We start from the raw sequence: 25411 nt of genomic DNA, 5'->3' as shown, positions 1-25411 counted from the left end.
GAGCCCTACTCCATAGCAGAAATCTTTTTCAGCAGTTTCAGGGGAGTTGTTTCCGAGCGAGATGTAACAGAAAATGGTGCTTTGTGCCGCTGGGTCGAGGTCTGGAAAGCAGATCTCTGTCAGCCCGTGGTGTCAGGTGTTGGGTTGGCATCTGAGCTCTGGTGCTGGGCTCCAATTACAGCAGCCCGGACTGCAGGAAGTGTCCAGATGGAGAGTTCGCCCTCAGCCCTATGGCTGCATCGTGGTGATCGCATTTCCCCATTTAAATCCTGAAAGAAGGAAACATTCTAGTGGTTTGTTTTAAGCGTTCACGCTTTTAGAACCCTTACAGTATCTCCTCCAATAGCGGACTGGTACTGACCACGGCTACAATCACTGCCAGATGCAGAGCAGGGCAGCCCTATGCTCTGAATGTACGCAGATCTGTCCGGTCAGCCTTTATTCTTCTCCCACACTCCAGCCATGCTCTCACAGCCCTGCAAATGCAACAAACACACACGAGCTGGAGGGCAGCCCTGGGTTCTGAGGGCAGCAGAGGACAGGGGGTGAGGCTTCAGGCCTCTGTGTGCTGAGGGAGCAGGGCTCTGTGCTGCGGCCCTACATGGGAACTGCTCGCTGTTGAGCTGAACCAGGGCCAAGGCTCCGCTCGTTGCTGTTCTTTTGGTGACGACTAAAAAAACCCGCAGCATAATTCATTGGGACGGCGGCTAAGGAATCCAAAAAGTCATCGTAACCCTTGAACGGCTGCCACGGGGCACGTCTGGTACGCTGCAGTGCAGACACGGCGTCGAACTGGAACAGCTCCCGGCTGCAGCGGCGCAGCACTCAGCCCGGCCCCGCGCTTCCCCTCACGGAGGCGCTCCCGCCACCTTTCCCGCCCACAGTGCAGTTGCCCGGCAACCACCCAGCCTCGCGCACTCCCCGCGCCGCCTCTCACGCACTTCCGGTCCCGCCTCTTCCCGCCCTCCGCGGAAGCACCGCCCCTCCCCGGAAGGGCGAACGGTTCGGCGTGCGGGGGTGGGACTTCCGGCGGCTGGTGGTTCGGCGGGCGGGCGGCAGCGTGAGTCGGGGCTGCGGGGCGGCCACGCAACTTCCGCCCGGGGGGGCGCCGCCGCCGCTGCTGCCGCCGCCGCCTGAGGGGACGGGAGCGGCCGAGAAGAGGCGCCGAGCTGCGGCCTGAAGGGAGCGGGGAGCCGCCGCCGCCTCCCAGGGCAGCCCGACCGGGGCCCGGGCCCGGCCCAGCTCAGCTCAGCGGCGGAGCCCGCAGCCCCGAGCGGCTGCGCCCAGCTCCATGAATGGAAATCAGCAGCGCAGGTGAGCGGCCTAGCGGGGCTCCGAGCGGCCCCGAGTCGGGAGGGGAGAAGCGGGTACCGCCGCCCGGCCGCGGCGGCTGGCGGTGCTGCGTGCCCCCGCCGCGTGGTTTCACGTCCCGAGGGCCCGGCGCGGCGGAGCGGCACTCCCGGGGGAGCGGGATGGCCTTCCTCTTTGCCGCCCGCGCTCTGGAGCTGGGAACACCCGCAGGACGAATCCCGGCGTTTCGTAACGCCGCGGGCCGGCGCGGCGCGCAGCCGCCTTGCGTAACCCGGCAGCGCGGGGTGCCGCGGGGCATCGGCCGCACAGCCGCGGCTTTCAGCGCACAACGCATCGCCGCTCGCGATGTCGGCGTCTCCCGGTGGCTGAACGTACGGCTGTGTCCGTGGCTGCTGGGCCTAGGAGCAATTGCAGGCGTCTCGGGGCGGTTCGATGCGATGCCCTTCGGTTGGGCTTTCGTGGTTTGGGAAGCGCGGGCTCGCTATTTGTGCGCCGCCTGTTTAAAATGTGGTTTGAGATCTAAAGAAGGGATTTGGGTGTGTTGGAAGGGCTGCCGTTCAGGTGCTGTGGGGATGAGGCGGGAGCTGGAGGTGCCAAGCAGGGCAGTCCCAGCTCTTTGCACATGGGTGCCTTTGGTGTTTGTACAGAGGCTGAACTTCGTGGTGGATTTGGCTGGAAAAGCTTGCTGCCCGTGTCCTCGCTTAATGAGCTTAAGTGATGGATTTGAAACCATTTTAGGAAAGTGCTGGATTTTAGCAATCCCACGGAATTTGGGTGGTATGCGAACAATCTGTGTGTGTTAAATAAACTGCAGAGATAACCCGGCGTGAATCGAGCTGCTTTGTAACAGGGCTCAGATTTGCAAGAATAGCACAGGAATGAGTTGGTTTTCTCTTTGGAATGATTTTCCCTTTGGTTAGGTTGTAATGTGATGGTTTTTACCAGGGTGTGTTGAAGTGGTTCAGTGCTGGTTCTGGGGTTGAGTGTTCCTCCCTGCGTGTCCTCTGTAATGAGGAGGTTCCGTGCTTGCTTAATGCCCTGAGCGCCTGGGAACTCTGCCATCAGCAGTGCTGGGCACAAACCATGCTGGGCAGTGAGATGAGGGCTGAAGTTGCCTTGTGTCAGAGGAAGGACATTCAGATGCACAGCCCTTCCTGTGAAGGAAAGTCACAGAAGAGGAAGTGGAGAAGATGGATCAGTGAAGCACAGTGAAGGCAGCTCCCAGCTGCAGTGTGAATCTGGTGCCTGGCATCACGCTTCTGCTGGAGGTGTGAGGAGGGCTTCTGCAGGGCTCTGTAAAAGCTCTGCTGCTGTGAGTTGGTGCTCTGTGCTGTGACCAAGTCAGAGTGCTGTGTGTCCACATGCTTGTAAATTGTCCCTTCCAAGCCCAGAGCTTTTAGTGTTAAGGTGTTGTGTTGCTCTCTTGACTCTGTTTTGGTGTTTTTAATGAAGCACAACAGGCATCGTTGCTTAATCTTTGTGGGCTGTTTTCTGTAGGAGCTTAGGGCAGACAGAATGCAGAGCGTTTGCCTTGCTGTGTTGAGGCTGGTGGCTTGGGAGGACCATTAGAAGTTGTATTTTTGTGGGTGGGGTTGAGAAGAAAGGGGGAATGAATCATAAGTGCCTTCAACAGTTACTCCAGTCAGGAATGCGTGTGATGTGAGTTACAATGGAACTTTGCCTCAGTGGAATTGCAGTGGAAGCTGTTGGAATCAGAGTATGAACTTTGCAAATGGTTTCTTCCCCTTTGCTTTACTTCCATAGTGGTTTAATTGTCAGGTAGGATATAGCTTGAGCTAATTCCCAAGCTAATTTTGAAGGAATGGCAGGAACATGAGGCTTTTCAACGCATCCGGTCTGCATTTAAATGACAGCAGTCGAACAGCAGTGCCCCACTGTGTGCAGCTCCAGTGAGTCCTGCAGCAAAAAACTGAGAGGCAGCATCTGGCTGATGCTTTGGGGCATCTGGGATGGGCTGAGAGCTCTGCAATGGTCCCAAGGCTGGAAGCTGCAGTGAGGACAGACAGCAGGGGGTCAGCAAGATCTCACTAATCCATTTTTCTCTTGCATTGGGATGGGTTTCATACCTGGAATGCTGTGGAAGCATTTACCTTTAACTAAGCTTGGAGCTGGATACCAATTGATTTGGTCCTCAACGTTCATCAGGCGTTGTTTCTCACTTCTTTGTGCTGCAGTGTTGTGAAAACAAGAAAATCGACCATTAATTTTTTGCTCCTTTTAATTTTCCTCACACGCGAAACTCGCGGAGGGCGTAGAGCAGATTTCAGCGTTATGTCTAAAGAAGTGTTGCTCAGTAACTGTAAGGAATTATTTTTATTTTCTGGTAGTGTAGCTCTAAATTTAGTCCTACGCCGTGTGTCTGGGATCTTGCTGTTCTGCTCTCAGGCAGCTCTTGGGGAAATGGCAACTGCTTGCATCTGAAACTTGAAAGCTGAGCAGCGGCGGATGGATGGCGCGATGAGTTCTAACAGGACTCACGGTCTGCAACTATTTGTTTTTTAAAGTAAAGCCTAAATTGCAAGTAGGGATGTTGAGAAAACGTGGATTGCATTACTCATAAATAATGTAATGCCACCCAGAGAGGTTGCTGCTACAGAAATAAGGCAATTTTGATTTCTGGCATAGGGAAGGAGTGCGATTGTGGAAACCGATGCTTAACCAGGATCTCCTCACCCTGTTTTTTCAATCTAGAGTTAACTCATGTCTTGCTGGTGGTAGGATTTTCTCTGAGCTCTGCAGGCTGGGCCTCTGAGCCCAAGCAGAAAGGGGCCCTCTGAAAGGGGATCCTTCCCCTCCTCTGCCTGCTGGATGCTGCCGGGTCTCTGTTCTGAGCCCATCCCTGTCATGTCCTCCATCACAGCCTCCAAACTGTTCAGCCGCCCTTCGTTGAGAGGTCTGGAACTGTTTCATACACAAAAATAAAGCTACTAACTGATCGTATTTTGAACTTCTGTAATGCTGAAGCCCACAGAGGGAAAACGGTTGATCTCTTGCAGGAAGCCTGGTACTGGCTTCCCTTCCCTGCAGAAGGATCGTGTAAGGAAACCCTTATCTTCTGTTAGCATCTTGCTAGAAAGCAGTATTTCTTCTTGCTGTAAAACTGCCTTGCGTGCCTGAAGCTTCAGTCTTTCTTAGCATGGTTTGCTGCAAGTGCTTGCAGGTCCTGTGCGTGCTGTGCTGAGCCGTGGGGTCGCTCAGTGGATGTGAGCCCAGTGTGCACAGCCCTCGGCAGGGCTGTCGGCGTGCAGGAGCAGGGCTGGGGCTCGGATCCCAGCAGAGCTGCTGGTGTCTTCCCCATCCTTCTGGCACATGGTGTGGCTGCCGTGGAAGCTTCACAAGGGGGATCTGGCTCCAAAGTTCTGCCTTTTTCCATATTGTGGGGAGGTCCATGCTGCAGGTACCGGCTGAGCCCGCTGGAAATTAACGTCACATCCCAACCAGAAACCGTATTTCTTGTGTATCTGCAAGTGTCAGATTGTTTTCTTCAGGATGTTCCACAAATAACAGTTACCTTTTCAGCACTTACTTGACTTCTTGATGCGTTGGTTTCCCCCCTCAGCCCTCTAACAGCATCGGTTCCTTTCCTTCCCTGTGAGCTCTGTGGAAGCTGCGTTCCGTACTGCGGGAGGATCTTCCCTTGTTCTGGAGGATGCTCACACGCTCTGGTTTCAGCAGCTGCTGTGATCAGTAATAATTGGTGACTGCTTTTTCTTGCGTTTTTGAGATGTGTTTGTATTGATGCTGTAAAGGCAGAGTAGCACCGGTTTGTCACACGCAGGTTGGTCCCAAACCTGCCATGGTCCTGTGCTGCACAGCACTGTGACAGATTTCCTGTGCTTCGCCTTCCTATGGCCGAATTACACGGAAGAGCAGCTGTCAGTTGCACTCAATGCTGCGTAGAGCAGTCCTGCACTCAGTGCTTTGGCTTTGGTCACTGGCAGTACCTGACGTGGATCCAAGGCTCTGTGAGTCACTGGAGCCATTCGGGAGCTGTGCTGTGCCCACGGCCGACTCAGTGCTGGGCTGGGGCGGAACAGAGCTGCAGCTTGCTTGTATTCCTTGTGAACTTGCCCGAGGGATCCTGCACAAATCAGCAGAACGTCTAAAAACTGTTCCTGAACAGCACGTAGTCTTGTGCTTCTCGTTCCTTGGTTGGAGCAGCTCCAATGGCTCCGATCCCAACGCCTTCATCTGCAGTTCTCTGCTCCCCGCGGTGCTCTGTGGGCACAGCGCTGCTTCCCTGGGCCTGGAACGTGCCCCATGTGTGGCATCCAGTGCCACCTCTGTGCTTTTGCTCTCGCTGGGATTTTGTTAGTGCAGGTGATGGGACAGCAGTGCTGGGGATAAAGCTGTGCAGGCTTTTGTCTCATCCAGTGCTTCTGTGCTCTGCTGAGGAGCTGAACTTGGAGCAGCGCTCACCCAGCGGTGCTGCACCCCCTGCCCAGCGCTTGCAGCTTCAGTGCTGCCTTCAGCCCAGCTCTGTTCCTGTAGCTACAGTGACACAGCTTGTATGTGAGGTGTGATGGGGGACTGGGCAGCCCTGATTCTAGCAATCAGCCCCTTTTAATCCTTTTAATTACCTTTATTTCAGCAGTTTTATTCACATTTCTTGTAGATAGAAACTGTAGATGAGCCATGCCACGCGTGTTCTTTTAATATTAAAACAAGCTATTGAGTCACTTATGTCACTCAAATGTTTGGTAGTAACTTTTCACATATGCTTATATTCTGAAAATATGTCTGGAGTAAAACGTAGGGCTGCTTGTACTCATTTCATAGTATTAAAATGAAGAAAAAGTGAGGAGAACAGATGCTTGGAACTCGTTTTGCATAAGCATTGGCTGTGAGGGTGTTCTTAATGATGCCTCTTGTTTGATGTTTTTGTTCTGTTTTATGGCTTGAAGCCAACCCACGCAGAATTTTTTTGGTAGGTTTCTGGGTAGAGAAAGGCAAATGTTACCGTGGAACTTCGCTCTGGTGTTCACCTATGGTCAGCACGCAGCCTGCCTCAAAATCATACAGCCTGTTCCAGGAATGGGGGAGATTAATCAAAAGACAGATGAGACGTTTTTGCACCGGCACTTGACATTTCAACTCTTCTATGAAAAGAGTGGGCAGGAATTGCTGTCTGCGTCACTGAGTGGGAGTGGAGGGGAGAACTTTAAACTAATTGAATCAAACGCTGTGACATTTGTGTGATGAGTAATTGGTAAAAACTCAAAGCAGGTCGGGCTGCAGAGCACGTTGTTCTTATTGCTGCAACAGCAAGAGGTGCTTTTAAATGACACGGCCAGCAGAAATGCTCAAGTGTGGCCCATGTTTTACCACTGTTTGGTTTTGGAAGGCACGAGTAAGCAGGACCTCGAGCTGAGGGCCCTCATCTCAACACACAGGATGCTTCTCACCGGTGATGTGTCGCATTGAACACAGGTGCCTGCCTGACCTCTCGGGGACTTGATTAAGAATGAGAAAGTGGATTAGTGAGTCTTAATGGGAGGCCAGCAAGCGTGCCTGCAACTGTGAGGAGCCTTTCAAACTACTGAGAGAGAAGCTGGTAGCTTTGCAGTGCAGGTTGTTTGCTGTGCTCGTCTTCTAACGTGTTGCTTTGCTCTCTGACAGGACCCGTCGGGGCTCAGCCCCTGCTCATGGTGCCCAGGCGGCCTGGCTATGGCACCATGGGCAAGCCCATTAAACTGCTGGCCAACTGCTTCCAAGTTGAAATCCCAAAGATTGACGTCTACCTCTATGAGGTGGATATCAAACCAGATAAGTGTCCTCGGAGGGTGAACAGGTAAGAAAGTGACGTTTCTAAATTCTCTCGTTGCTGATGTTTTTAAGCAGGGAGGCGAGCTGGAGCAAGTCCAGTCCCTGTGTAGCTTAGAACCTGAGATGGGTACAGAGGCTGCTCCAGGTTCTGGTCGGTTCGGTTGTGACCAGGTGCTGTAATGTGGGCACAGCTTTGTGACTGCTTCTGCAGCACCTCTGTTCTTCAGGGCATCAGAAATACAGCATAGCTGGAGGCAGGGACTTTTCCTGGTAGAAATGCTGGCTCTTAAAGTGTTTCCATTAGCTGGCTGTGCTTGTTCTGGAGGATAGCTGAGCACCCAGTGATTCTTTTAAAGCAGCTCAGTGCGGTGCTGTGCTTGTTGCCAATGGAAAAACTTGAGTTTTAACACTTCTGTGATGGAGAAGCGCAAAGCAGAGAGTTTGACCTTCTCCGAGCTCCACCTGCGAGGTGCAAGAGCTGCCATGAGCCCTGCTGAAGAGGAAGCTGGTGTTTATTGTTGTGATGAAGTGTTTTAGGGTAATGTTGCCTGGTCAGGAAATGGCATATGAGTAAGCTTCTGCTTTGTGAGAGTGCTAGTTATGCTTCAGAAGGAAAATGTGTAATTTCTGTAGAATGAGGGAATTGCAGTGCATGAAGAGAGTCTGCAGTGCCACCGAAACACAAAGAATGTCCAAGGAATTCAAAACCTGAAGGCGTATTTCAGAGGTACTGCAAAAGTCCCTTTGCAGGGGATGCGTGTGCTGCTTGTATCCAGAAGGCTTTTTTCATATGAAAAAGGAAACAAAACGCTTTCATCTCAAGTGTAAATTCAGTGCTTCCATCTATTTGCTGTAGGTTACTGCTTTCTTTATTGCTGTCAACACACGGAGAAGAAAACTGGCTGAATTGAACCGTGCACAAATCTGATCGTTTTTTGCTTGGTTTTATTGTGAAATATTAAATAATTAATGACAGAGCAAAGACTTGGGACAGATTGTTTTGTTTTGTTCTTATAAAATGTAAACAGAATCCAAGACTTGTTAGTTGGAGAGCAGGTTGATATTATTAGGTATGCAGTGCAGTTAACTTCTGCCGCTGCCACGGCCTGGCGTTGCTTCCAACTGTGGCCTTGTACTGGGTTTTCCTAATTGTGTCTTTCCTCCCAGATTAGTGCATCTTTGCTTTGTATAGTAAAGGTGAGAGAGAGCCCTCAGTCATTTCTGGTACTCCCTGAAGCTATTTCACCAGCAGCATTTTCTGGTTCTGAAGCATTGAGTTGGTCAAGGCTTTATTCTTTAGCGTAGATCTGTTAGCAAAGCTGTGATGTGAGAAGGACCTTCTTGGAATACCAGCATGTTCCAGTATGAAACTTCCCTGCAGACGTTTTCAGTGTCAATACCAACTTTTTTTCCAGGGAGGTGGTGGACTCGATGGTGCAGCATTTTAAAGTGACAATATTTGGGGACCGTCGACCAGTTTATGATGGGAAAAGAAGCCTTTATACAGCCAACCCACTTCCCGTGGCCACTACTGGGGTAAGATAAGTGGAGAAACAGATGGTACTTATTACAGCTTTTTGGAAAAGCAAAGAAAGCCCAGCTTAACTTTTGAGAGACGTTTAACAGATTGGAGGGGAGTTTTGAGCTATTGAGACTCGTTTCTTCCAACTTCTTCCATTTACTTTTCTAAGTTACACCCAAAAGCTTTCTTGAAACTATATTTTCTAAATACTGTATTGAAAAGTTGTTACTAAGTGCTTTTTTCCATAAGTGTTGTGGTCTTGTAGAAGTGTGGAGAGGTCTAAGCACATTCAGACCTTTGGAAGCCACCTCCAGAAAGCCAGGGACTTGAAGAACATGTTTTGTGCCCTCCTGCAGCACAGGGAAGCATTTCACTGTGATTAATAGCCACGATGACGAAGTGAGCCATGCGTTTGAAACCACTGTTTAGAAAGCAAGTGTCTTGATCCCTTCTCTTAGGCTGATCTCAAAAGCTGAGGCACCTTTCAGGTTATGTAGACTTCTTTCCCAGCTTTCCAGCTCAATAAATGCAAAGAAAATGGTTCTCTTCCAGCAGTGCCTCTTGTTTTGGGTGCTACATAGAGAGGGCAGGCTAGCAAACTCACGAATTCAGCTGCTGCTATTTTTTTTTTGCCCACCCAGGTGGATTTGGATGTGACATTACCAGGAGAAGGTGGAAAAGATCGTCCCTTCAAAGTGTCAATAAAGTTTGTTTCTCGGGTGAGCTGGCACTTGCTGCATGAAGTTTTGACAGGAAGAACCTTGCCTGAGCCTCTGGAACTAGACAAACCTATCAGCACTAACCCTGTTCATGCTGTCGATGTGGTGCTACGACACCTGCCCTCCATGAAGTAGGTTCACTGTCTTCCTGCGGTCTGTCTTTAGCTGAAGGATCCCCACTGGGACACCTTCATCCTGAAAAGAAAGAATGGTCATTCCCTCACACAGCTGATGAGCTGAGCTGGGGAGATAGAAGCTGATGATGTTTGTGTATTTCTGTAGATATTTAAGCTGCAGAGCAGGTGATGCACTTGTTTGGAAAGATCAAGAAGCGGGGGATGCTTGTATTAGGTCTGTGCTGAAGTATGGAGAGCTTACAGTATGCTTAGCACTGCTCCCATGTTTTCTGTTCCAGTTGAGCCAAATCCCACTCACTTGGTGACTGTCTGAAAGCATGAGTCTTTTTAATTCATTGATATACCCATCAATGGTGCATGCTTCTTGTGATCTCAACACATCATTGAGAGTAGGTAGCTGTCCTAACCATGCCTGTTACTTCTGAAACATTAGGGGAGGCTATATCAGTTTTGCTGTATTTGGGCAGTTGGGGTTCCTTTTTGGTTGCTGGCTGTAGCCAGCATGGTGGATTTGCACGGGTGGTTTTCATTGGGTGTAACTGGGAATGTTCTCCAGCTACCCTAGATCCTGAGCTAAAGGCTGGAGACATGTAACAGCAGCCTGGAAAGCATTAGTTTCTGTATTTCTTTGTTACCACCACATTTTAATGCAATATACACTGAGAGAAGTTTGCGTGTAAAATATGCAAAATGAGTGCAAGGATCAGCCCAGTGTGCTGCTGTAATGGAAATGATACTGTACTGAAGTTGGAAATTGGAAAGCAGAAGTTAATTTGCTGCTTGCAAAAAGAAGTAAATGTTTTGTCTACATTTAAAAACACTGCAGTGCATTGAGAGCGCCGTTTAAATTTGACAGCGGTTCCTCGTGCACAAAATTGCAAACATCGTAATATTTTGTTACAGTCTTACGATGGAGATTTTTATCCTGTGTTTGGGAAGCGGCGCGTTAAGCTGTGCTCATCTTTTGCCCAGGTACACCCCTGTGGGCCGCTCCTTCTTCTCAGCTCCAGAAGGCTACGATCACCCCCTGGGGGGTGGCAGGGAGGTCTGGTTTGGGTTCCATCAGTCTGTGCGGCCTGCCATGTGGAAGATGATGCTCAACATTGATGGTGAGTTGAGATTGGGAGCTAAGAGTGGAGGTAAAGCTTCTCTCCAGGAATACGAGTCATCTTGGAATTCCATCAGTCTCAGCATTAAAAAGCACAGCAGTTATTCTTGGATGGTTTTCTCAGTCCTTTCTATGAGTGAGACAGCCCAGAGCTTTGACTTCATTACGGCTTGATGACCTCACGTTGTGGTTTGAGGTTCTGAAGATGGTTTGTACCCCGCCACGTGCTTTTGTTGCTGCTGAAGCTCATGCAAGGTTCTTTACAGAGTGTTTCTCCATCGCTTGCGTTGCTGTGGGAGCGCAGCCGCACGCTGCTGGTCTCTGGGTGTGAGCTGTGTGTGTTCATTCACTGATCAGCATCCGGAGGCGTTGGCTGGGCTGTGTCATGAAGGGCTGGCAGGCTGCTGGGGTGACGCATGTCTGAAGAATGTTGTGTTGCCTTAACACAGGGATGTGGTGGTTTTGGTGCAGGAGATCTGGGAGCTCAGCGCAGCGCTTGTCAGCTGTCCCGTGTTGCTGCTATTTAAGGTTTTAAAAGTATGGATTATATCTGCTGTGTTGGGCTGTAGCTCGTGCCACATTCCTTACTAGAAGTTATTTCATCACTTGCTTATAACTTCTCTAAGCAGATTGTGATCTTACTTCCATGGAACAAGTCAGCTGTTTCGTTTAAAAACATTATTGTCTCCTCATGTGATTTGGTTGCTGGTGTGCAGGATGGTAAGAGATGCTGGTAAACCAAAGGTTGCACTAATTATTATGCTAACTTAATTTGTGTGTAGTTAAAATAGTGCTCATGTGGCTAACAAATGCTGTTTCAGTCCCTGGGCAGATCGTATCATTGACAACATCATATTGCATCTTGAATAGTCTCAGCTTTACACATTGAAAAGTCGTCAGCAGAGATATGGGTGCTGGCTGTGCTTGTAGCTCAGAGTCTCTTCAGGACATGACAGCTCTCTAGAAATTAATGTTATTTGGAGAAAAACCTTTCCAAAACTCAGAAATGCAAAGCAGCTGTGCGATGACGAAGCTGGAGACAGATGTGTCACTGTGGTTGTTGGAAGGAAGGCTCCTCAATCTGTTCTGAGGAATGAGTGCTGCTCAGCATTTTCTCGAGGGTTACTTGGAATCTGAAAAAACATGCATTTATCTGCTGTTTCAGGGCGTTCTGACTTTGGTTTTCTTGGTATTTCGTTCTTTTTAGTTTCTGCCACTGCCTTCTACAAAGCACAACCTGTGATTCAGTTTATGTGTGAAGTTCTTGACATTCACAACATTGATGAACAACCAAGACCTCTGACTGATTCTCATCGGGTAAAATTCACCAAAGAGATAAAGGGTGAGTAGAAATGTCTGTGCTGCCCTGCAGGGTCATCCTAGGGACTCGGTTTAACTGGAAATGCCCCTGGTCATCACACATCAAAAGAGACCTGCACCTGCCAGGAGAACTGCAGTGCATCACATTAGTAATTCTAGTCCTGAATGAGGCAGTGTGGTTCTGCAGAAAGGAAAGGTGCAAAATGAGAGATGTTCCCATGGCTTGAAGAGAGGAAAGGGGAGCATTCATTGCCTGGTTGGCAGGAGGCAGCTTTGCCTTGCTGGCTGCTAACCTTTTAGAAGCAGGGGTCACTGAGGTTGTGGTGGTGTTGTGCTGCAGGTCTCCTGCTGTGTAAATGCTGAGGCAAAACAAACATTGATTTTGAAGCTGACTTAATTGATTCTTTGAAAGTATGCTATTTGCAGTGACTTCTAATAACTGTTTGCTGTATGGAAAAACAAGTACTGCTTGATAACTTGCAGCTGAAGGCCAAATTCCATTCCAAAGGAATTGCATAAGCTACTGTTTAGTGTAGTTTCACTCCATATATGCTCCTTTGCTTTGCATTTTCCCATATCCTTTCATTCCTGTGTGATTTGCAGAGAGAGGTGCTTTGAAGGAGTTCAGCTCTTCAGAGCTCTGCTCTGGAGCACTTGTGTTACTGATGAAAGCTTGGACTCTGCTGAAATACTGGCCAGCAGACAAATAGATCTCAGCTATATTTACAAAGCAGTATGCTTATGGAATAGCTGTTAGCTGGGCAGGGGAAACGTACCTTCTAGGACAGATGTGGTAGTCCAAACACATCTCCTTACACCCATCTTTGTTCATTCTGGGAGGCCAACAGCTGGAGAAGGAGACGCTGTCTCTTCTTAATCTTGGATGCCTGAGACACTTTGCTACCGCAGTCAGAGAATACGAAGAGGTTACCTTCACTGTCCATATTTGCTCTTATTGATGTACTGTCTGGGAACTCCAGCCAAGATGTGATCATATATAGTGAAACAAACCCTGCCTTACAGAATTTGCAGCCTGTGTGTGCAGCTCGGTGGGAGGATGGTTCCTTCTGTAGTGTCACGGCAGATTGATGACAGAGCACTTGATGGGTTCCAGATACACTTTCACAGCCCTTTTCTACTTGACCACAGTGCTTCATGGCTCCTTTTCTGTGTTTTCTTTAATGCTGTGTTAGCTTAGTTGTAGTTTTCTGCTGATGCCTTCCTCTGAGTGATGCTGGTGTTAATGTTGTTGGGAATCAGTGAAGCACACTTAATGCTTCTTTGGGATATCTGTGCACCAGGTAAGCTAAGGGTGACATCTGCTCCCTGGGACTTGGGGACCTGCCTTGATGGGTTTATTCATGGCGTGGCCCACAGTCCACACAAACCTGGACAGGACCCATCACCCAGCTGTCTCCAAAGCCTCTACTGGTGGAGGGTAGGTGAAGTCATTTGGGTGGCAGTGCTGTTTCCAACTGCCTTTTCTGCTGAGATGAGCTGCTGGGGTTGCTGTTGGCATTGATTATGCATAGAGAGCAATGCCTGGAGTGCCAGTGAAAGTAAAGGAAGTTACAGACAGAGTATGGCTACAAGGCTAAGAAAAAGGAACAAGGAAAAGGAATCTGCTTTTGCCCTTTCAATTACTGTAAGTGCAGTTTTTAAGGGGAACACAGCACTGAGAATGAGAACAAAAAAACCGTGGTAAAAACAGCCCTGTATCTACCAGAAATTGGTCATGTTCCTGTTAAATGAAACTGCCTTGAGGAATACAGGTGACATCGAACGCTCAATGCTGTGCATTATGATGTGTTTTGGAGGAAAATACCTGATTAGTCAGAAGTCCACTTGTAATTTAAGAAAAGATGTGGAGAATGATGCCTCGTATTTCGCTATTTGAGCTCTGAACCTGTTGGGTTAGAATGCACTCCTTCATAAGAAACCCTGTGTCTCCTGTGTGAGTTGTTTTGTGGCTGTGACATCGGGTTTTTTGGTGCTTCTGTGCAGGTCTGAAGGTAGAAGTGACTCATTGTGGAACGATGAGACGGAAATACCGTGTTTGTAATGTGACCAGGAGGCCTGCAAGTCATCAAACGTAAGATGCTTTTTTGTCAGGGTGTAAGATGTGCAGAAGCTTAGCACTGAATATCTAATGGGATCTGATTTTATTCATTCTGGGAGTGCTAATAATTGCCAGCTAAGCTTTTCATAATTTTGATTGATGAAAACGTGTCTCTCTCCAGCTTTCCTTTACAGTTAGAAAATGGCCAGACTGTGGAGAGAACAGTAGCACAGTACTTCAGAGAGAAATACAACCTCCAGCTGAAGTATCCTCATCTGCCTTGCCTGCAAGTGGGACAGGAACAGAAACACACCTACCTGCCTTTAGAAGTAAGGAACTTATTCTGATGAGTCAGCTCATTATTTCAGGCAGTGTCTTTTTGCAAACTTAGTAATGCACTTTGCAGTGCAGCTGTGTTGCATATTTACAGATTCTTTACGTGCCCTTTGTCTTATTTCACTAATGACTGCATTCTTAAAGTGCTTGAATGCTGGGAACTGAGGGGAAGCGTGCAGTTGCTTAAACACTTTAGAGGTTTGTAGAATTCTCTAATGAATTCTCTGGTTCTAAATGCTCTGTGTATTAATGCTGCTGATGTTTCCTCAAGGTATGTAACATTGTGGCTGGCCAGCGGTGTATCAAGAAGCTAACGGACAATCAGACATCAACTATGATAAAGGCCACAGCAAGGTCTGCTCCAGACAGGCAGGAGGAAATCAGCAGATTGGTGAGTTCTTCAATTTCTGTTTGGCTTGGTGCTGTTCAGCAATGGTCCTGAACCCCAGCCTGGCAACTCTTCTACAGGCCATAGCTGACTGCCTTACTGGCAAGCAGTGTCTTCATTTGTGGGGTTGAGGGTTTCCTGGGTCAGGGGCTTCTGGTCACACACTGACAAACCATTTTGTTGTAAGACATTCTTAAATTCTTCAGTCCAGCGTAACTCTTTCATTCCTTCCTCTTATCGTTCTGGCATTATGAATTATTGCTATTTTGAAATTTGCTCAGTATCACCCGAGGGATCTGTATCAGAAAAGTGAATCTAGGTCTCCTGAGCCTCAGTCTTGTTTTTCAACTGTTGGACTGCTTTCCTCAGCACACGTTAAATGTTGTCACTCCGTGACTCCACTGTCTTCATCTCTTATGTATCTGCTGCTGAATTCACCCATCCCAGCAGTTTTCTCTGATTCGGAATGTAAGACTTAAGTATTTTTGGTTGAATATTCTGATAAACAGATTTGAAACGGTCTGATTTGGAGCTGACAAGTGAACCAACATTTTTCAATTAAAATAAGACTTCAGGAAAATACAGAAGACAAGAATGTGTAGTAATTGAAGGAGTTGAAGTGTTCTTATTTCCTAAGGAAAACGCTTTTTGATCTGTTCAGCAAGCGAACGAAATGCTCTTGGATGAGAGAGTGAGCCCCCAGAGTAACTAAGGGAACACAGAATCTCATCCAGTGTCTCATGGCAGTTGAGCAATCAGTGGTTGAATCGGAGCCCTTTCCAATGAGAAGGGGGATCGTGGGACGTTTCTGCCGCGTTCCTTTTAGAACGGAGCGGCGCCGATTTGTTGCACGAGTGACGTTTGTGTAACACGGGGCAACTCTTGTAGGTGAGAAGCGCCAATTACGACGCGGATCCGTTTGTTCAAGAGTTCCAGTTCAAGGTGCGGGACGAGATGGCCCACGTGACGGGGCGCGTGCTGCCCGCGCCGATGCTGCAGTACGGGGGACGGGTGAGCTCTGCACCTTTTTGCCTCTGTGCCGATGGCTGACGCGCCATTCCCAACGTGCGTCGGCTGTTTCAAGCCCTTCAGTTGCCTTGTGCAGAACGGGGAGCGGAGTTTAGATGGCAGGCTTTGTTTTCTCGTGTTCTGAAGCAGGAAATAGCGCAGCTCCTTGCTCTCACTCACGTGGATCTTGCTGTGTTTCTTCTTCCTGCAGAACAGAACAGTGGCGACCCCAAGCCATGGAGTTTGGGACATGCGAGGGAAGCAATTCCACACTGGTGTTGAGATCAAAATGTGGGCTATCGCTTGTTTTGCAACGCAGAGACAATGCAGAGAAGAAATACTGAAGTAAGGCATGTCATAGTTCAGGCTTTGGGCTGCTTTTGTAATGAAACCATTTAGTGAAAGCATGGATGTGAGAGATCTAATGATTTTGAACTGGCTTTAATCATCTCGGATGTTAAGGAAAGAGTCCAACCTCCTTTCTGGAAGCTACAGTCAGAACACTATTTGAGTCTTGTGATATTGCTGCTCTGTGTTTACTTTCATTTAGTGTTACGAATGCAGTCCTAAAAGCCCCCAGATTTGCTGTTTTCCATTCTGACCTGTGTTGTTTCAAAGCTGCCTGGCCTTCACACGAGTGCTTTAAAAATGCTACTTTGAAAGTAGCATGTGTGAAATCCTTCTCTTCATAGGAGTAACAGAGTTCTCCTACCTGTTTCTGCTTTGGTTGTTGTGTGCTATTGCCAATGCAAAAATCCAGTAAACTCCTTATCTGTAGGGGTTTTACAGACCAGCTGCGTAAGATCTCCAAGGACGCAGGGATGCCGATCCAGGGCCAGCCCTGTTTCTGTAAATATGCCCAGGGTGCAGACAGTGTGGAGCCCATGTTTCGGCACCTCAAGAACACCTATTCAGGGCTTCAGCTCATCATTGTCATCCTGCCAGGAAAAACACCAGTGTACGGTAAGGGAATCCCTTGGACTTCACCTGTTTGGTGAAGCATCGTTCAAACGTATGCATGGCGTGTCAGAAAACTGTTCTGGAGCATTCATTAAGCGTAGGGAACCAGTGCTGTCTGAAGTTGAAATCAATTAGAAGCAAGTCTGAGCATTCAGCTAAATAGAAAGCTGTTTTACAGAGTATGTACGTCTCCACTGTTGTGCTGTAAGCTAAGATCAGAACGTGGCAATAGTTCCAAATGGACTCAGTTTGTATCCTGACTTTGGTTTCACAGCGGAGGTGAAGCGTGTGGGAGATACACTGTTGGGAATGGCCACGCAGTGTGTTCAAGTCAAAAATGTCATTAAAACATCTCCGCAGACCCTTTCAAACCTGTGCCTGAAGATCAATGTTAAATTAGGAGGAATCAATAACATCCTTGTACCTCACCAACGGTAAGAATCTGCGTGGAGATGTATTGGGGTTTTCTTTGATACTTAGCACCCAGTGTTTAACTGTAGCCAAAACTTACACTGAATTGTCCTTCTGGTAGTATGTGATGTGAGCTAGAATTGCATTTCTTCTTGTGTGGGCCATGAATAGTTGTTGGCCTGGGAGCTAAGGCTCCTGTGTATTTCCATGCTTGATCAGTATCAAAGACTTGAACAGCTGCAGTTCTGGAGATGCTGAAATATTGTGTCAATTAGAAGCTTTCTGCAGGTTTAGGAGTCTGCCACACATCACAGGACTATCTGTTCTGATTAGTGTGCCAATGTGCTGTCAGCAAGGGCAGAAGTGTACTGACAGCACCCTGCTTCTCTCACACTGTTAGGCTAAGCAGCTCATTCTTTGCACAGGTAATCTCTGTGCTTGTGTTCCAGGTGCTTTGAAGCCCTCAGCGGGGTTTGGGTCTAAGCCATGCTCCCCTCTTTCTCACATGCCTTCTTCTGAAGAGTCTATCAGTCCTGAAGACAAGAAGTTCTGGTGGTCTCTAACTGCTATTAGGAGCATATCAGTTCTTTAAGAGTGAACATACACACTGAGCAAGCCAGGCAAAAACTTGTGGAGTGCAAAGGTGTAGAAATTCTTCCCTGAGGATTCCTGAAAGAATGGAATTTGAGTTTAAGCTTGAAGGAGAAGTGCATGGAAGAATATCTTGAAGCAGTGGGAGATCGTGCTGGTCCTTGTCTCCTGTAAGCCAGACCAACGTGCGTGCTGCTGCGAGCGCAGCCGTCTGTTGCAGGGCTGAGGTAGCACTGAAGTGTTGCTTAGCTGGCCTCCCAGCACCAGTGGAATCAAATGGTAGAATAATGGTTTCTGTAAGAGACTGCCTGCATTGTTAAGGTGCAGCTCTTTGGCTTCTCTCCCCTAGAGTCATGCCTGCAGTGCAGTGGCAGTGTTTCGCAGTGACCGTTAGCGTTGTGGAAGTTTGCTTTCAGCACACAAAGATCTCATTGTTCAGGTCTGGCTGGAGTACCTGCTAAGAAAGTCTCTCTGTGTCGTGCAGCTGAAATAGAAACAAAGGCCCATTTGAGCACCAGCTGTTCATCTGCAAGTGTGACTTAGCACTTTTTCTTTTTCTTTTTTTTGAAGACCTTCTGTGTTCCAGCAGCCAGTGATCTTTTTGGGAGCCGATGTCACTCACCCTCCTGCTGGAGATGGAAAGAAACCTTCCATAGCTGCTGTAAGTTCTATGAAATCGACGTTGTTCTTTCATCTCGGGTAAATGTTAGAACAGCAAATGCAACTCATGGCCTGTGTTTGTCAGATGTCTTTCAGGATTATGCCCTCATTCTTGCTACACCTTTCCAGCGTTACCAAAAATAGGGTCTTTAAAAGAAAAATAGCACTTGATACTTTGTGCTCAGAGCATTTTGATTTTTAAATCAAGGCAATCATGTTAAATAGAATGCTTTTGCAGAAGTAATATAAAGGAATCACAGAATCACCCAGGTTGGAAGGGACCTCAAGGATCATGTAGTTCCAACCCCCCTGCCCAGCAGGGCCACCAAACACACACATTCAGATCAGGTTGCCCAGGACCCCGTCCAACCTGGCCTTGAACACGTCCAAGGACGGGGCATCCACAACCTCCCTGGGCAGCCCGTTCCAGGGCCTAACCACTCTCCTTGTAAAGAACTTCCCCCTAACATCCAACCTAAATCTTCCCTCCTTCAACTTGGATCCATTTCCCCTAGTCCTGCTGTTGTCAGCCCTTTTGAAGAGTTTACTCCCCTCCTGGGTGTAATTAATACTGCTTGATGATGTTAGGGTGTTTTGTGTAGATGTGAACTGGCTGCTTTTAATCATGCAACGTTCTCCCAAAGGTTGTAGGTAGTATGGATGCTCATCCAAGCCGCTACTGTGCCACGGTGAGAGTTCAGCGGCCCAGGCAGGAGATCATCCAAGACCTGGCCTCCATGGTGAGGGAGCTTCTCATCCAGTTCTACAAGTCAACGCGCTTCAAGCCCACACGTATCATCTTCTATAGGGATGGGGTCTCTGAAGGACAGTTCCGACAGGTTGGTTCATTTGTGAGCTGTCTGAAACACTGCATTGCTGCCCTCCTGTTGGAATAAGCTGTGCTGCTGCTTTTGTGCTGACGTACCACAAAAGATTGAGCCTTTTTAGGAGAGTTTCTTAAGCATGTTGGGTAGGGGAAGTTGCCATTTCCTTGTTGTCCAGGAAGAACAACCCTTACTCTTGGGAAACAATATATTTCTCAGTGCTTCCTGAGCTCAATAATTGTGTGGCACAGCTGAACTTAGTGTTAACTGCAAACTGTTAATTAGGTGTTTTGTGTAGAATATAATGTGAGGAAAACCTGTTCTGCTCTTGTGCTTGTAGGTTTTGTACTATGAACTGCTAGCAATTAGAGAAGCCTGCATCAGTTTGGAGAAGGATTACCAGCCTGGAATAACCTATATTGTGGTGCAGAAACGACATCATACACGGTTGTTCTGTGCTGACAGAACAGAAAGGGTAATCATTGTCCTGCTCAGTACAAGCTTGGTGTCAGTACTTGTGCTGCTAGACAAAATGTTAGCATGGGCTTCACTGCCAGTCTGATTCTGTTTGCTTTTGGGGAATATGTTGAATTGATTGGCACAAAATGTGGCACCAAATTGAAAAATCAGTGACCTTAAATACATTAAAAACAAAAACAACCACCATCAGGCTTTGTCACAATACCCATGTGCACTGTATATGTGCAGCTCTTCTGGCTTTCTGAGATTCAAAGCTCTGAGATTCTGGGTGCAATATTCTGCATTGCAGTGGTAAAAAGCCATGCAGTGTCCACATCAGGCATCCCAGGTTGCTGTGTTGGCACATTCCAAACAAAGCTGAGGCAGTTCATTCCCTGAAGTGCTGTGTGTATTGAGTAGGAGCCTGTGTTGTTACTTGCAATTGAAGTGTAGAAGTTGTTAGCTGCAGTTTTTAACAGAACTTCTGTTTAGGTTGGACGAAGTGGCAATATCCCAGCTGGAACAACTGTAGATACAGACATTACACATCCATATGAGTTTGATTTTTACCTCTGCAGTCATGCTGGAATACAGGTACAATTGTTGTCTTGTAAATAAATGTGGATTTAGAACATAGAGATGTAAACATGTTGTTATAGCAAGCTAGAAGTGAGTCTTAGCTAAATAGAGATCTATCTGTATGTGTGTATATATGTGTATTTTAAATTATGTGTGTAAAAAAGTGTTTGGTATGGATAAAATACAAGTATTGCCATAACTTGGTTGTGCTGTAAGTTTCAGCTCCAGTGTATAACATCCTCTGGGGGAGAAGCAGGGGGAAGATGAGTACTCATTTATTTCAGAGCAGTGTCTTCCAAAGAAACTGCATGGCAGTTTGCTGGAGAACTTCTAAGAGTTCCTATGAGCTGTGCTCAGCATTCAGTGGCTGTTGTGGTCTGTTAGGAAATGTTTGGTGGTGGTAAAAACCAGCGTGTTGATCAGTTTAGTCATGTTGGAAGCAGGTTTCAGTTGTGAAGGGTTATTTAGAAGGCATGTGGTTTTCTTTTTCCCAAGCAAGGCTAATTGAAATAACATCATATGAATATTAGACTCTTTTAATCTCTGTGATACATTTATTGCTGACATAATCCGGAAATTTCTTTGGCTGCTGTTACTTAGGAATTCAGGCTAGACAGTCTGGCCTTTTCTGAACTTAAACATCTGACTTGATTGCAGGGAGAGTCAAAAAAGAAAGATAAGTGAACCGATGTTCCTTTCTTCTTAGGGTACCAGCCGTCCCTCCCACTATCACGTTTTGTGGGATGATAACTGCTTTACTGCAGATGAACTGCAGCTGCTGACTTACCAGCTCTGCCACACGTACGTGCGCTGCACGCGGTCAGTTTCTATACCTGCACCAGCCTATTATGCTCACCTGGTAGCATTCAGAGCACGGTACCATCTTGTGGACAAAGAGCATGACAGGTAAAGAAAAATGTGTCCTTAAACGTGTGTCCTTGTTGGTCTCTGCTCCGTTGTCAGGCATAAAGCCATTTCACTGTTCATTTTGCAGTTAATTCTTGTAACCTTGGCAGCTAGGCTTAAGATGCTCATTCCTGACATCAAGGCTGTGGCAGGCGAGGGTGGATTGGTGTTTTCTGCTGAATAACACCTGGATTACAAGAAGGAAGTTCAGCTTCATTAAGTATTGTTCCGACATCTCCGTGGTGTGAAGGAATCAAACACACGTTTGGCTTTTTGCTTTAGAGTCAGAGCGTTCATCAGTGAAACAGATGTGAAGTGCCTCACGTTTCTCTGGCTCTGCTTTGGATGTCAGAATTTGATAACATTAAGGCCATCAGTATGTTTGCAGGGGGGGCTTTCTGGACAAATCAAAGAGCTGAGGGGAAGGGGTTTCTGTTGTTAGCTGTTCTTATCTGTTACTCTGCAGCCTTCAGGCTTTCTGTTGATGTTGCCACTTTCCCCTCCTGCGCGGCGAAGGGATGCGGAGTTAAATCCCAATTAACACAGTGCACAGCTCCTCTCCTCTTACTTTCTCCCGTTTTCTTGCAGTGCTGAAGGAAGCCACGTTTCAGGACAGAGCAACGGCAGAGACCCACAGGCCCTGGCGAAGGCTGTACAGATTCACCAAGACACCTTACGCACGATGTACTTCGCTTAAGTCAGTAACAGGGGAGCGTGCTCGCCGCAAGGAAGAACTGACAAATTAAGCCACATACAATGTATGTTTCCAGTGGGGTTGGTTTATGGGGTGCGCCTCCCATCGTGCAGGGGCGAGAGGCTGACCCTTAAATTGACACAAGGAAGATTGTTTACTTCACCGAGGAACACAGCACTATTATGCAATATGAAACCAGCCAACTGCTTTTGTGGCGCGGTCTCCTGTAGGAAGCACCGCCATCATTTTCCTCCTTCTGTTTAATTTCTCGTAGTTTAACCCTCTTCTGCCTTTACCTCAAGTTGCTCGGCAGCACAACTCTCTTTGCAAAAAAAAAAAAATAATAATAATTAAAAAAAAAAGGATGGTGTAATTCGAGAAAAGCAACCTGTATAAGAACAGTCACAGTGATTCTTTGGGAGAGAAAAGTGTGCAAAAAGTCTTGTTTCGCCCAGTTGAGGAATCTTTCTCTCAGTATTGCCATCAGCATTCGAATGCGACCCTATCTGAGTACATCTGAATGTACAGCACTAAGCAGAGAAAAAATGGAGGGGAGGGAAGATGTTTTGCACACTAATCCAATCATTTGAACATAGTTTAGCCAACTGCTGCCTTTCTTCACAGCTTTGGAGTCCTCAGCTCCAACAGTTCCCTTTTAGAAGCAAACAAAGCTAGCGGTGTTACTGCAGGCAGTGGTGATCCCAACTGTTCTTGCTCCCTGGTGACTTTACTAAAGCTGCTGTTTTACCTAGTCCAAAAGTTTCAATTATTTTCTATCTGGCAAGTGAAATATCGTGAAGCTTCATGTGAGGTTGGGCGTCCCAAGCTTTATGGGATGGCTGCAGCAAACACCAGAACTGAAACTTTAGAGCTAAGGTCGTCTTGACAAAAGAAAAATGCTAGTTTACTTGCTGCCTCTCACACCTTAATGTGATTTCATACGTACGTGTTTTTGAAGTTTAGCTTCCTTTGTTTCCTTTATATTTATTAGAGTAATAATAATGCTTTAATTTAATTATTACAGAACATATGGTCAACATCAACTTTTATTTTTTAGAAATGTAACCATGTTTATTTTTAAAGAACTGACAACTTGTTTTTGCTATCTTTTAGTGCAATAAGCGTTCGAAAAGAAAACTGTGTCCATTGAGCTGTACCACAGCCGTGTTTGTACCGCTGGCTGTGGCAGAATGGACGCCTCCGATTTTAAAAGGACAAAGTCAAAGCCTTAATTTTGAAAGGAAAGTTTTATAGTCAGAAGGAATCTCGGATTTTCCTTTTTTAAATCAAAAAGTAGCAAAAATGCTTCTGGAACTCTGCAGGCTTCAGCGCTCGCTGCCGTGGTTTGGTTTAACAAAGGAACCGGCCGTATTTTTGGCTTTGAGACGTGGGAGATATTTGAAGTAAACAAACAGATTTTTTTATTGAGCTCTAAGTTTTTACATGCTTAATTAAACCTATTTGACATCAATAAAAGGTCTGGAGTTATTAAAAAGTTTTTAGGCTTTTTTCCTCTTTGATAACGACTTTCCTTTTAAAATTAAGTTATTGGTAACTTCATTTCACTTTGCAAATAAAAAGAGGGCTGGGATAGTTCTACCTTTAAATCACTGAAATGTGAAGCAAACAAACGGGACTCTTTCATTCCACTTTAAAGGCAACCCAACGTTAAGATGTCAGAGATGAGCATTTATTCTGCGAGGGGTCTGGGAAGTTTTGCACTTTGTAAACTCGTGAACTGCGTTTTTTGACTGTTTTTTATTTGCACTGGTTCATAGTATATATACTGCAGATCGTTTCTATGGGCATTGCTGTTATCCCAGCCCTTCTGAACCCCACCTGCTCTCCACATGAAAACCAGCGGGTCGCTAAAGCAGCTTTATCTCCCGGCGTTCTCACCGAACGCTCTGTTTGCCAATATTCTGTGTTTTGAGCCTAAAATCTGAGCCCGTTTCGCTTCAGCAGGCATGACTCTCCCCATCTCTTCTGCCAGAACACAAAGTACTGTATTTGTGTGTCTGTGTGTCGTCCTGCAGTGTGTGCAGTGCTGTCACAACGCTGTCTCGCAGAGCTCTGCTCGGCGGTTGGCGCGTAGGCATGCTTCATCTCCCAGCACCAAGGAAGGGAACGTAAAGATTCACCTCGCACCGTGAGCATTGCGCTGGAAAAGTCCTGAGGTGGGCAGCTGTTGGGGAGCACTGGGGGGGCGGTGGGGCTGGGCTTTGCCCTGAGCCCCCATTGGGCTGAGCTCCAGGATGGCTCAGCCCTGCTCCAGGTGCCCACAGCGCCCCGAGGCAGAGCTGCAGGGAGGTGGTGCTGCAGTTGTTGCAGCAAGGAGGGCTCCGATCAGCCTCTGAAACGTTGCCCTCGGTTGGGGGCCTGCTAGCTCTGCCTTGGAAGAGCTCTAGCTGGCAGTTCTGTTAATGCAAGGTTCAGGTTAGGCTTTTTACAGAAAGCTAACGTGTAAAGAGGAGTAGAGATTTATAAAGAAACTGTTTTACAAAGCCTTCTCGTGGATTTCTGGCGTCAAGATGAAAATTCCTTTTTACAAAGTCTTTCGATGCTCCTTGCAGAGATGCTGTGCCCTTCTCACCCTGCCCACGCTCAGTGACTGGGAGCCGAGAGGCCTTTGGCTTTCAACTCTCACCAAAAAACAAAGAGACTTCATTGGGAAGGTGACTTTAGATGCCAGCTCGACAGCTGCTGTGCCTGGTTTTCATGTGAAGAGTACGTGGAAGCTTGAATCTCTCTTCTTGGTTTTGCAAATATCTACGTAAAGTGCCGATACTTATTTGTATTACAATATCAACTTACTGGCGTTGTGAGGGCCACACATTTATGATGCTGTAGCTGCTATATTTATTTAAATGGAGATGGACAATTACTGCACTAAGGAATGAGGAGATAAGCAAGGAATCAAGGTTAGTTAGATATCTTGGGGTTTTTTTTGTTTGTTTTTTTTTTTTTTCTGAAAGAGAATTAATGGTGTGAAATATCAAGTGTAACAAAGGGTGCTGTCATTTTAACTGAGATTAAATAGCCAGATATTCTTCCTTTGTTTAAAAACATATATATTTTGATGTTTGCAGTTTGGGGGTGGGGGGTCGGGATAAATGGTACCTCATCTGTGGTGGCAGTTTCCGGTATATTTTCAGAGTATATGGATTTCTTTTATTTTTGTACCTGCTCTCCTTTTAAAAAAGACAAAAAAAAGAAAAAAAAAAAAAAAAAAAAAAAAAAAAAAAAAGAAAAAAAAAACAAAAAAACAAAAATAACAACATTTTTATGCTGTGTGGGGGGGGGAAAATGTCGAGCTGCTCTCCAGGTCTCCTTTCTCTCTGGGAGCCGAGGGCTGCGCTTCTCCTCCTCCCTTTGCAGACACGCTGGCCTCGTGCACTGCCCAGCTGGGTGCGTGGCTCCCGCCCTGCAGACACTGTACCAGTTCACCAAGACCTCGTTTGTACTCAAGTGCCACTTGCTGGTGGGAGCTGCAGTGCTGGTACTGTGCCAAAGGTGGGCTGTGCCGAGCCCTGCAGCGAGCGCTGGGAGCTGCAGAGCTGAGAGGGAGCAGAGCGTTGCACAGAGCATTGCTAGGAGGTGTGCTAACATTGCTAGGAGGTGTGCTAACATTG

The 25411-nt window shown here is 47.1% G+C and overlaps 1 protein-coding gene and 1 long non-coding RNA gene across 3 annotated transcripts in view; both read left to right on the top strand.

Annotated features, from left to right (window-relative positions):
* The first annotated feature begins 1237 nt into the window (after positions 1–1237).
* Positions 1238–25013, top strand: LOC122171060 (protein argonaute-3). Its single transcript, XM_042838389.1, has 19 exons — positions 1238–1314; positions 6952–7123; positions 8514–8634; positions 9262–9470; positions 10449–10585; positions 11792–11926; positions 13909–13996; positions 14145–14292; positions 14571–14690; positions 15576–15698; positions 15907–16040; positions 16474–16658; positions 16930–17089; positions 18228–18318; positions 18962–19156; positions 19482–19616; positions 20093–20194; positions 20886–21085; positions 21674–25013. Exons 1-19 carry the CDS (start codon positions 1296–1298, stop codon positions 21780–21782), a joined length of 2583 nt encoding a protein of 860 aa, XP_042694323.1. The 5' UTR covers positions 1238–1295; the 3' UTR covers positions 21783–25013.
* Positions 25014–25060: 47 nt separating this feature from the next.
* Positions 25061–25411, top strand: part of LOC122171061 — a 6158-nt gene continuing 5807 nt past the window's right edge. For both annotated transcript variants that reach the window (XR_006171905.1, XR_006171904.1), the window contains exon 1: positions 25061–25397. This is a non-coding gene — a long non-coding RNA (uncharacterized LOC122171061). The remainder of the gene's footprint in view (positions 25398–25411) is intronic.

Source organism: Centrocercus urophasianus, unplaced genomic scaffold (genome assembly GCF_019232065.1).
Source record: "Centrocercus urophasianus isolate 14NV4802_14NV808 unplaced genomic scaffold, USGS_Curo_1.0 seq_794, whole genome shotgun sequence".
NCBI lineage: Eukaryota > Metazoa > Chordata > Aves > Galliformes > Phasianidae > Centrocercus > Centrocercus urophasianus.
This window is presented reverse-complemented; position numbering and strand designations above follow the sequence as displayed.